Below are 12,784 nucleotides of genomic sequence, written 5' to 3'. Positions count from 1 at the left end.
CTAGGTAACTTCTGTAAGAGACTCTAGTTAAATAGTTAAAGGCAAGCTTGTCTACAATACCAGACATAGGAGGCAGGGGGAATATCTGGGTATGAAGACTTCACTGCGATGTGGGTCATATCTTGGTTTTCGTACATTAGTTGTGCTGGTACTAAAACATCATCTTTAATTCATGTGCGGTTATCCATTGTGGCCTCTTTCAGATTTATCCTGGTGAGAGCTTATTCTCACTACCTTCATCTGCTTTTCATTCGTAAGAGGATGTGTTTCATCTTTCTGCCACTGTCATTGAAGCAAGTCTTCATGCAGGCATAACTATATTTAAATTAATAAAAGATTTCAGAGGGACTTGTTCAATCACTCTAATGCAAACATTGTCCCACTCAATCTAGCTTACTTCTCAGTCTGCAGAAGGCAGTCGTTCTGGTCAGCTGAGAGAAGATGGTATAGTCTCCCTCGCAGATGTGGGATGGGTTGCTGAAGAAGAAGGTGAAGCATCTACACGGCTTAGGTATGTTTCTTAAGGTTTCCCCTCTGTGATAGATATTTTTTTTTAAGTCAAGCTGTGACAGGGAAGAAAGCAATGAATTGAACTGAAGTTGCCTGTTCAGTTGGCTAACTGGCAAGTATTGTTGCCAAGAGGAGAAAAAGATGACAGTTCTGTTGAGTTGAGTAGGCAGTTACTAGTTTCAGCACCCACGGCATGTGAAGGCAAGGGAATTAACAAAGTAAAGGCAGATACTTGCAAAATTTATACTATTAGGTGTATAAGTTTAAATAAGACCCAAAGGATTGCCTCTGGGGTGAACTGAACTCATTTGGGCAATATTATGTGGTATAGGATTGTGACATACTGGTGGGTAAGGAGATGTTGTTGCATTCATCTCCTATTTTTGGTTTTGTTTGATGCTGTTGAATGACAGCTTACCTTCCACTTTCTCCATCTGGCAAGTGATGACCTCAGAGGATGTCACTGATGTCTCCCATCTCTGCTTGCTGCTGTACAAATGGCTGTAGACCAGGAAGGACTGTGTTTTGATGTGTTCACAACAGTGATGCTTGGAAGTCATTTTTCTGCTATTGTTTATGTGATGTAAAGAGAAGACACTGATGGTTTTGATGCAGAAATTGAAATGACTAATTTCACACTAGGTGGAAATGGTCTAAACAAGCTAAATTCTGAGAGATTGATTTTATTTATGAACGGTTAGTAATCAGTGTAGACCAGGTCCCATACAAAGGAGCAGTTCCATGTAAATGAATCAGAACAAGTTCGCAAGAGGATCAGCTTCTGAAATTGGAAATAAAAGCTTCTACATAAATGCCATTTGACTTGAATGAATCTTTCTAACTGTATAAAATCTGTTTGACGAGGAGTAACTGAAATGCATTCCTCTTTCCTATATGCTGCTTTGTCAGGGCTGTATTCTATTTTCTGCAAACTTCCAGATCACAAAAGCACTTCAAATGAAGTAGTATTTAGATTCTGTTTCGGAATCTTTTAAGAGAATGTTAGTGGTACAGATTGACAGCCCAATCCTATCCATGTCTACTCAGAAGTAAATCCCATTAAAGTCAATGGGGCTTACTCCCAGGAAAGTGTGGATAGGATTGGGCTGTTAGCCTACTTATCTGAAAGACTTTGGGTGGGTACAAAAGTGAAACACACCCCACTTCAGCCTGATTAATCAAGTGTTTAACTAATTAACTTGATTAATCAACTAGTTAATCAGGCTTGATTAATTAATCTGATTAGTTTCAGAATCGAATTTTGAGATAGTTGCTCTTTCAAGAATGCTGTTTCCCAGTTGTAATGACAAGTAGGACCTGCAACAAAATGTTGCGGTACATCCTTCAGCCCAGTGGTTCTCAAACTTTTTGGACTGTGGAGCCACTTCTAAAAATTATTGCTGAGCCCCAAAGAGCTTTTATTTGTGAGTTCTACCTCCATTTGAATTTAAAATTTGAAAGATGGAGGGGCCCCAGGGGAAATTGCCTGCTGCTGTATTGGGACCTGCAGCTGGCTGTCTCATCCACTGCACAATCACTCTCTTGGAGAGGCAGTGGAAATGCTCTTCTATGCATGCAATTTAACTCCCAGCTTAGGCATCAAAACCTGTTGGGTCAGAGCTTGCATAACAAACTGCAGGGCTAACACATAAGATACTTGCTTCCACGTAATAACAACTTGACTGCAGACTCAACTGTTCATGAAGATTGCTTGAAGTCTCAAAGGATCCTTCCCACCCAACCAATGCGTTGAAAGGAGCTGGAATTCTAGCACATGTGGGGCAGGTTCTGTGGGTGCTTTGAGAGAGGTAGGTGTTTTATTGGTTCCTGCTCTGATAAGCAAGAGCCACACCACTCTCCTTGCTGGGAAGATTGCTTTCTTTTCCTGTCACTCATGTAACTGGCGGCAGCTCCTGCCTGCCTTCTTCTACAATGCTCCTTCCCCCTTGCATGCATCCAAGAGAAGGCAAGAACAGGAAAGCGGCTCTGTTAGCTGGTGCTTGCAAGACCTGCTCCTGCCCACTCCACCCCTCAACCGAATCAATTGTAAGAGCTGTTGGCGGGGCTTTTTGCACTGTACTTGCTGAACCCCTGAAGGGGAAATGCTGCTCCAACCCTTAAAAGAAGCATTCCTAATCATGGCTCCTGCTGGCCTGGAACAGGAGTTTTGTATGGATATTCAGGCCTTGCTGACGGAAAAAGAAATCTTGATCTTCTCCTCCTTTGATACACAGCACTTGGTGCTAGCTGCCAAACCCGAACATTTTACAGCTATAGTGTGTCTGGAAAGTGTAGAAGTGAAAAGGTGTCTCTTTCTGAAACCACCCCTGTATAGCATAAGGAGGTTTTTTGTTTTGTTTTTAGATCTAACACACATTTCCACCCCTTCCAGGTTACTTACTATTAATGTGCTTGAGTAAACCAATCCAGGTTGTGCATCCCTTTTCCAGAATTATAAAATATGGAGTATTCTGAAATACAGAACTTTTTTTGAGCGCCAACATGACTTTTTTAACTTCTTTACCTAAAGAAACAAAATCACAAACTGTGTTTCATACACAAACCTTGTTTCATACGCACGTTTATTGAAATGTTGTATAAAATTACCTTCAGGCTATGTGTATAAAGGATATATGAAACATAAATTTGTGTTTATTCTTGGGGCCCCATCCCCAAGATCTCTCATTTATATGCGGGTATTCCAAAACAATATCCAAAATGCTTCTGGTCCCAAGCATTTTGGATAAGGGGTGCCCCAACCTGTTCTTTCTCTTCCCCTGCTCTCTCCCTTATGTGTGTTTTTATTTTGTTTTCCTGCCACTTGACAGCCTGGCCCACAAACCCTCAACATTCCGAAGGTCTTTGAAGCGTACAAGACCATTTTGAATCTTAAAAATGCTTTTCACATGCATACTTCTGTATTCTTAGGGAGTTTCTCAAATACATAGAAACCACTGCTGCCTTTTTGGGTGGTCATGTTTGCCTTCAAAGCGATGGGCACTAAACCACCTGAATGGTTCACAGAGACTTCTCTTAGAAGGGATGGTCATTCATTCTTTGGCAAACTGAACTTTAACATTTCACTTAACCTTAATCCTTCACTTGATTGATAATGTTTCTTTTAAGTCTACAGTGCTATATTTTTTTTTATTACAGATCGGAAATCTGGCCAAAATCTCAATCTTTCTCCAGTGCTAGACATTACTCAGGAGGAACCTCACATATTCAAGAACCTTTGCCAAAGCAATTGCAAGAAAAGTCAGTGTCTGCATCTGCAGTGGCTGCAAATGATGAAGCTTTGCAGAAAATCAGTGCATTAGAAAACGAACTTGCCAGTTTAAGAGCACAAATAGCCAAAATTGTAAGCGTGCAAGAACAGCAGAATCTGACAGCCGGTATTAAATTTTACTTTTTTATCTTAACAAAATTAGTTGTGTAGCAAGGAAGGTCATTTTAAGATAATATACAAGTCTCCTTCCAAGTGACACTGTAAAACTAAGTGTATCTCTAAGGTTTGAAATGCTGCTCTGGAGAAAATGAATTTTAATCGCTTGTTTCTTAACTAGCTAGGTGAAATGGGATACATCTTGTTTTTCCTTCTTCTTGCACATGTATTGGGTTATTTGTAGTTTAAACTGATGCAAAATCCTGAATCTCAAGGGTCTGTAGGTATAGCCATGACTTGTCTGATAATGATTCTGATGTCTGAAAAAACAACTTCATGAAAGCTTTGTTTGTCTGACAACTAACATATTTACTTACCTGTATTCCCAACTCATTCATCTCCAGTTAATGAGTCCTGAATATTTAGAAACATGACAGAAATGTAAATTGACAGTGACTGGAGGAAGATTGCAAATAAGATTAATGATTTTATTTCAGCTCTTGTCTGGCATGCCCCTTTTTTAAAAAATGGTCCAAATCCACACATGACAGTGGAAGGTATTTGAAAAGGCAACTAGAAAGGAAGACCTTGGAGCTGTCCGTTACCAAGGCCTTGGTGAATGACAATAAATCTTCTGGCAGCATTCTGTGACCCCTGCCAAAACCAACAAAATTTCTTCTGTTGTAGACTCAAACACTTTCCATATGTCTAATGAAATATCTTTATAAAAATGACTAGAGGCACTTATCATACTTAAAGTGTTCCTCTCTCATTTTTGGCTATATGACTTTATTAAAGTTATTTCAATGGTTTTATAAACCAGAATTAAAGAATGGAGACTCAAGGCCTATTATATCTATGCTCTTCCAAGACTATTTGTCTTCCAATGCATTTGAACTTAAGGACATAGTTCTGTAGGTTTGGGAGGAAGGTGCACATGCCTGCTGATTGTTCTGTCACATCTGAGACTATAGCTTCCAGGGGGATTTGCTTTACTTCCACAGATTCATGGGTGTTTAGTTAGATCACACTGCTGACCAGCATGAGTATTAAACATCTATAGGAGGGTTGAATGGTGCCTGCATAGACATCCAAGGCCGTTGCTTGTATTTTAGAAGGTCTTCCAAGGTTTGTTAGATTAGAACAGAAGCAGGAGGCATGGATTCAGACTTCTGTAATGTGTTCCAACACCACACTGCCATATTGGGGTTTGTGTTGGAAGTGGTGACTGTTTAATGAGAGTGTATAATGTAAAACGTTTAATGTTGCTACAGCTGGAATAAGTTCTGCTGCATTGACTCCTGTGCCGCCGCCACCACCACCTCCTCTTCCTCCCCCACCACCATGTCAGCAGACCACATCTGCCATTGAACTTATTAAGGAACGCAAAGGGAAACGAATAAACTCAGGACCATCTTTGATAGAGAATGATCCAAAGAAGCCTGAAATACCAAACATGCTGGAAATCCTCAAAGATATGAACAATGTCAAACTGCGATCAGTAAAGAGGTGAATGCACAAGAGTTTTCTTTTTGGGCTGTTGGGGATGGGGAAGCTCAATATAAGAAGTTTTTTCAAAAAGGTTTTTGCTTTGTTAGCACAAAGATGAACATACTTATTCACTCATTTGATCGGAGTGAACAGCAGTCGCCCCAGTGAACCATACTGTATCCTTTCGGGCTATGAGGAGCACAACAGCTCTCTTGCAACAGTAACTTTTCAAACCAGAGGGAGTACTGTGGCACTATCATGTAGAAAGACAGTCCAGGAATAAGTAGTACAGTGCATATGCCACACTTTTTATCAGATGAAGGGTCCTGGAAGGAGTATTGTTGGAACTTTTAGCTGCTGCTTTTTGCCCTTCAGGACTGCAGAGAGGAATAAAATAGGAAATGGATTTACTTTAGTGGGGAAATCCATCTGTTTGAAGCTGATTTACATTCTTGTTTACTCTTTTAAGACCTGATGAAGGTACAAAAAGAAAAACAGCAGACCCAACAGATCCAGCAGCTCTAATAGCTGAAGCTCTCAAAAAGAAGTTTGCTTATCGATACAGAAACGATAGTGCAAATGAAATTGAGAAACAGACCCCGGTGCCTGAAACAAGGCTGGTAAGTACCACGTCTACCTAACTATATAGAAACCTAAAATCAAGTCTTATAGTTTCAAATTGGCAGCTGAATTTGAGGAGCCTGCCCTCCTTTAGTTTGTTTAAACCTGTGCTATAGTTAGTCGTGTCCCTTAAGAATTGTGGAAAGTTGTTCTCGTGGCTAGGCAACAGATCATGGACAACCCTATTTTTTTCTGCCCCCTCACATTTTTTAAGGGGGAAGGGCCCCATTGATGTGCAAGCTCTATAAACTATCACCAGATAAGCAGGCTTGTTAATATTCTGCATCTTTTTTTAAATTGTAGGATGTTTTTGAAAGCTTAAGCCATTTCTGCCCAACATTGCATATATGCAACAGGGATCAAATGTATACACATGTGGGTTTGGCAGAAATGGGTTAATGTGGATGCTTTGGGGAGGGGGGGAGAAACGTTCCACTCTATTTCCAACATGGGTGTGAAAGGCCTTTCTGCTGCTTAGCTTATCTTTCAATTATTCTGAACACTTCTCTTGCTCCAAGGTTGGTGGCATCCTTACTTCTGGCTATTTTCTTTTGCCAACAAAGACAGGAGGGTTGCAAGTTTTTTCTGAGCATAATTGACATTTCACGAAATGCACTCTTTGGCCATGCCTTGGTGTGCACAACAGAGATTCTTCTTCCCATCTCTAGTATCATAACATCATAGCAGCTAAACTAATGTGTCTAGCAATGCAAGTAATGAATCGGAAAGCCAACAATTTCAAAGTTCTACAATAGCTGATAGTAGAATCTATAAGCTCTTTTCTCCTTGGAGGAGGAGGGGCAGTTGAAATTTCTTTCCTTTGCTTGTGTTGATAGCACTTCTTAAGAACTAGAAAATGTAACAGACACTCATGTCTGTGCCGTAGATGGCCTAAATAGGATGTATGTAGAAGCTGCAGCTCTTCCAAAGGCCATGGGCAGTCTCGCCCAACATTGGTCACCACCCTTTTCACGGAAGGGTAGTGGATGAATTTTGACAATGCTTACTAGAGGAGCCCCAGATACCACTTCTCAGTGCAGCAGAGTCCTGCTCCAGAAGGGGTTGTTGTGGAAAACATAGCCTGCTGGTCCAGCTTTGCACTTCATTCTCCTACTGTGGAGCAAGAGAGGATTCTTTGCTCAGCTAAAGTGCCCTAGATGCCTTGTCATAAGGCAGTCTAACAGCTGAGCCTCTCCTGCTTCCTTAAACCTAAACACTGTAATCTTGTTTGTCTACACAGAGGTAAATTCCAGGTAAGTTTGTAAGATTGCAAGGTGCTCTCTTACATGTTTCTTCAACTCTAGGCCTGTCAGTTTTAGTTAAAAAAACAAAATTCAGTGAGAGGTGAGTGTTGCCATTACCCAGACCAGCTGCAATCTTACACAGGATGCTAATCTGGGTCATGTTCACCATTGTAAATTTTGTTTTCTAAATAAACTTGACAGGGAGTTGAAGAAATGTGTAAGCCTTTTGGGTTCATGTTGCTCTAAATTACCAGTTTGTGTCATTCAGTATGCATAAATGCTTCCCTTTCTTTTCACAGTTTGGGCCACACATGCTGAAGTCTACAGGCAAAATGAAGACTCTAGTGGAAAACTGTTAAGCAGAAAAGACTTTCACTACAAAAAGACTTTTTAACTATTTTTTGGGAAATTCAGTGTTTAACTTGGGGGGGGGGCTGTATCAAAATGCACCTCTGACTGCCAGTGTGATTAAAGAACAAAACTTGTACTCTGCTAAAATAGCTTTGGAGTACAGAAATGTCTATATGGTGATAAAGTTAACACTACTTTTTTGTTTTAATATTTTATAACTGACTGGTACCATTAAACTAGTGTAAAAAGAATAATTAAGTTAAATTATTACAGCTCCAGTCTGGTATAAAGAGGAATTGTACGTGCTATTTCATTTTAACTTTATGGACATATTTTGAACTGTTCATATATTAGAATTCAGTCTTCTGTTTTCAGTTCCTGTAATTGAAGCACAAAGATTCACTGAAACTAGAATGCTTCTTGTCATGCACTATGACCATCTTCAAAAACGTATTTATTACAAAGCAGTACATGCTTCAAAACTTACCGTAGATACTTGAGTATAAGTTGATCTGACAGATAAATCAAGGGCAGGTTTAGAGCCAAAAATCTTGAAATTTTCTATGACCCTAATATGTCAGGGAGTAAAAGTTAGGGGGGTTACTATAATTCTGGGACTCTCCACTGACACCAAAAAAATGCAGGTCCTCAGGTCTCTATGTTAATTGGTATAGTACTATGTTTGTAGATGGCAGGCTCTAAGACCATGCAGCTGCCTGCCTGATTGATGTGTTGGCTGGTTATGAAGCATCTCCCTGCAGTTTGGAGCTGCTGGGAGAGATAAAGAGAAAAGCATGGCCAGCCAGAGTGTGAAATTGTGCACAGTGAAACTTTGCTGACATGCAATTTGTTTGTACATGGCAAATTGTAAGACCCAACAGCGGCAGCCTTCCTGCCTGCCTGAGTGACATGCTGGCTGGCTAGTTGTGAAACTTCTCCCTGCCGGAAGAAGCTATGGGGAGAGGTAAAGCATGGCCAGCCAAGCATAAAATTGCCCACAGTGAGCTCATGCTTGCTGCTTCTCTGGGCTTCTTCTGGCTGCTGCAACAGTCCTGACCCCTGATTGAACCACAAATAGGATGTGATAATCTATGCTGGATTTTTAGTAAAAATTTCTCACCTTATAGGTGAGTATCTATGGTGATATGCCTTATCCAATTTCATTGAAGCATTTGTTTTGCTTCAAAATTAACTGCAGTGCAGCATGTATTTTGAATGCATTATAGTAGTCACTGTTTCTCCATTTTTATGCAAGAATAAGCACTGCAAGTGTGACTTCAAAAGAAATTAATGATATATTGCCTCTGTTAGAAAGTTATAATAAATTGATCATGTAAGTTATGTATCCCTGCTAAACTGCAGGATTAGTGGTTCACAGGGACTAGAGGCTAGCTGTTGGTTCAGATCTTGCCTCACTTCATACTACATGGATATGCTAAATAGTTTAGGACGGCTCAGTGGTGAGGCACAGGCTTTCTATGCAAGATTCTGATTCAGGCCCTGGGCAACACCTGTCTGCAATCTTGAAGAATAGGCTGGACCAATGGCCTGAGTGCATATTCATCTAAGCCAGTGTTTCTCAAACTGTTGGTTGGGACCCACTAGGTGGGCCGTAAGCCAATATGAGGTGCATTCCTATTTATTTTACTATTTTAGACTTATGCTACTATGGTATGTGACTACATTTGGGCAAATGTTACAGATTGTACTTTTAACAGGCTACTATGTATATGCTTTCAACAATGATAGTGGGACTTACTCCTGGGTAAGTGGGTTGGATTGCAGCCTAGGATTGTTAAAAATTCTCCTGCTTGATGTTACCTCTAGTCATGACATCACTTCTGGAGGGTTCTGATGGATTCTCATTCTAAAAAGTGTGTCCTGATGCTAAAAGTTTGAGAACCACTGATCTAAGCCTAAAGACTAGTGTGATAGTAAAACCAGGCTGACTAGTTAAACTGCAGTTGTCCAAGCTCTTATGCAGGATGTGTGGCATAAATCACTTTAGTGACAAATACAGTCTCAGTAAAGTGATTGAAATACTCTTGGAGCAAGGGGAGAGCATGTGCTCCCTTAAGCCTATGTGAATGAGCCTAACACCACAATCCTATGCATGTCTACTCAGAAGTTTACTTTCAAGTATCCAGAGCTACTTAACCCATTTTTGCCCAGATCACAGGTGTACACATTTGGTCCCTTTTGCATGTATGCAAAGTTGGGCAGAAATGGCTTAAACTTCTCTAAGACATGGAAGAGGCAAGTCTTCTACTTTAACATGCAAAGTTAAGCCCAAAGACAAACACTACATTGAGACTAATGAGAAATATCTTGCACTGTTGTATAAAGTATTTGTTTCTTGATATTAGTTTGAAAAACTGAAGTGTTCTTTCTAGTGGTGCATAGTGAATGCTTACAGCTCTGGCTAACCTTATGTCCAAAACACACCACTAAAGGTCACATTGAAGAACTCAAACTTTGACTTTTTCTCCTAACAACTCCTTCCACTGTTTCTTAAACAAAATCATACAATCCAGCTTCAAAAATTAGCATGTCAGCTGACAAAATGAAGATTCTAGCACAGGGGTGTCAAACATAAGGCCAGATGTGGCCCACGGAAGCTTTTTATTCGGCCCTCAGGCTCTTAGCTGCTGAGCGGTGCGAAAATTGGGCTGTCCCATATCTTGAAATATGATAAAGATTTGTGTGTTTTCTCTTGTCATTTGAAGTTAATGAATTCCTAAGTGAGAAGAAGTGCTAATTTTTGGTTATGAGTTGTTTAATGAAATGACATCACTTCCAGCCCTCAACAGGCATCATGAATGCCATTCAGCTCTCGCTATGAAACGAGTTTGACACCCCTGTTCTAGCAACATTGATATAAACTATCAGTGTAATGGGTCTCTAATGTGCAGTTGGTACTTTCAAGTAATTTGGAAAACAGACTACTATACACTCACTGTTAAATGATGCAACACCTTCCTTAGTAAAGAGTTATACAAAAGGATGCTTGGGAGAGTAGGGGTAGCATAGGAACTGTAGAACAGACTGAAGGAGAGTTGTATTAGCTTTCTCTTCCTGCAGTTGCATGAGCTGTGATGGTTGCCTTTTTGAAATGCAAAGTTGTAAAACTACTCAGCATTCTAAGGAAAAGACAGAGCTTCTAATTCCTATACCTAGCTAAGCAAAAGGGAACTAGGCATAAAGAGTCTGGAGATTACTGGAGATTACTAACTTTCACTGTATTCTACATTCTGTCTAATGAAAACAGGTCTAATGAAAAATGAAAAGAAAAACTGATTTTGTTGCAAAATAGCCAGTAGTTTCCAGAATTGGTTTTAGGGCAAGCTATTCCTTCAAGTAGTTTAACACTTACAGTGCCTACCTGTGCACCCAAGCAAGGAGACTATTCAAAGATAGGTATACACAGAGACATTGGATGGAACAGCATACACAATGAGAGAGCAAGTAGTTGGGAACGCCTGATTCTGTTCTGTACCCTATGTAGGGAAACACAAAGATGTACAATATTCTTAGTGATGACCTGTACAACTGTCCTTGAATTGCATTCATATTAACCAGTTTCCTTCTACCATCTCTCATGCCCCACCAACTCTTACAGGTTGTGGGAAACAAGAAGCATTATATGAGTTCAGGTGACTATAGGACCACTTGATTCAAGAGATGCCAACTGCAGAAATCCACACATTAAAAAAGCCACTTGGTGGAAGTTCAGCTTCAGAAGTTGTACTAGATGACCTATATAAAGATTTATATTATTCAGAACTCCTATTCAGGATTCTTCAGTGCTGGCTAATTAAGGTACACAGGTTTCTGTGAGAACTTCCACACAAGCAGATGCTACCTTCACTCAACAGTTAATGTGAAAGTTACACCACTGAAAGTCACTCAAGCACAGGTGAGCATCACCTAGTGACATTTCAACCAGCAACCGTGCGCATACACGACTGCCACTGCTGGTCCCTGTTCATCCTCCCATCCTGCAAAGCCGAGGGGAGCCACATTCCCCTCACCTCCAAAGGCTTTTCTAAGCCTTTGCAAGCTGCCTCTGTGAGGCTCAAGACCTGGCCATTTTGGGTGAAAACACATAATTCTCAAGAAACTGGAAGTTGCATGTTCTTGCCTAAAATGGGCACTCTGAGCCTCAGAGGCAGTGCTCAGATGTGCACTGCTTCTGCAAGGCTCAGAAAAGACTTCAGAGCATGGCTCCCCTCGCCTTTGGAGGCTTTGCATAATGTCATGCCTCTCTTGGCGGGTGCAGGTGCCAGTCTGCATCCCTATTGCTAAGTCATGCCTGACTACTTCGATACAGAATCTGTTGAAGTGATAATCCAGCTTGTTACAGTAGTAGTTTCTTCTACCAGTGTAGAAAGTATTAGTTTCCTTTGAACTAGTTTCATAAGATTAAACAATTGAGTGAGAAATTTGGGATCTGAGAAAACAGGAAAGGTTGTTTTACTTTTATAAGTTATGATCAAACAGAAAAAAGATGAAGACATTATTTGCCTGTATAAGCAAAAAATAAAGTACCATTATCTCATGTTGATCTAGCATTTGCTTTTTTAGTTAAAATATACTTGATCTTAAAATCTGAATAACTTAGATATTTAACTAAATTTTGAAAAATTCAAAAATCCCATATGCTTGTTACAAATATGTATGCTATTGAAGAAACAAGAACTGAAAATATAGAAAAATTGTTACTCTAGTTCAGGGGTGCCCAAACCCCAGCCCAGGGGCCACTTGCAGCCGTTGGGGACTCCCAATCCGGCCCTCAAGGAGCCCCCAGTCTCCAATGAGCCTCTGGCCCTCCAGAAACCTGCTGGAACCTGTGCTGGTCTGATGCAACCGCACTCAGCATGAGGGGGACTGTTCAACCTCTCGCATGAGCTATGGGATAAGGGCTCTCTCCGTTACTTGCTGTTTCACATGTGTGATGCGGCAGCAAAGGAAAGGCCAGCCTTGCTTTGTGCGAGGCCTTGAGCTACTGCAAGATATTCATTCATATGTTCCATCTCTAATATATTCATTAATGTAAATTTATTCAAATTTTAAATGTAAATTCTTTTTTTACTGGCCCCCAACAGTGTTGGAGAGATGATGTGGCCCTCCTGCGAAAATGTTTGGACACCCCTACTCTAGTTCATCAGGCCCCAACCTATTG

General features: G+C 40.5%; 1 protein-coding gene across 2 annotated transcripts in view; it reads left to right on the top strand.

Annotated features, from left to right (window-relative positions):
* MTFR1 (mitochondrial fission regulator 1) overlaps positions 1-12,160 on the top strand; it is a 28,446-nt gene extending 16,286 nt beyond the window's left edge. Inside the window, exons 4-8 of one of the 2 annotated variants that reach the window (XM_066623918.1) lie at positions 405-511; positions 3,667-3,905; positions 5,170-5,404; positions 5,856-6,006; positions 7,551-12,160. In XM_066623918.1, coding sequence (XP_066480015.1) covers positions 405-511; positions 3,667-3,905; positions 5,170-5,404; positions 5,856-6,006; positions 7,551-7,610 — 792 coding nt within the window. In that variant the 3' untranslated portion in view covers positions 7,611-12,160. Of the gene's footprint in view, positions 1-392; positions 512-3,666; positions 3,906-5,169; positions 5,405-5,855; positions 6,007-7,550 lie in introns of both variants that reach the window. The other variant, XM_066623917.1, reaches the window with a different exon arrangement.
* Positions 12,161-12,784: the final 624 nt, after the last annotated feature.

This window comes from Tiliqua scincoides, chromosome 4, assembly GCF_035046505.1.
Source record: "Tiliqua scincoides isolate rTilSci1 chromosome 4, rTilSci1.hap2, whole genome shotgun sequence".
Classification (NCBI taxonomy): Eukaryota; Metazoa; Chordata; class Lepidosauria; order Squamata; family Scincidae; genus Tiliqua; species Tiliqua scincoides.
Note: the sequence above shows the minus strand (reverse complement) of the source record. Positions and strands in the feature narration are given on the sequence as shown.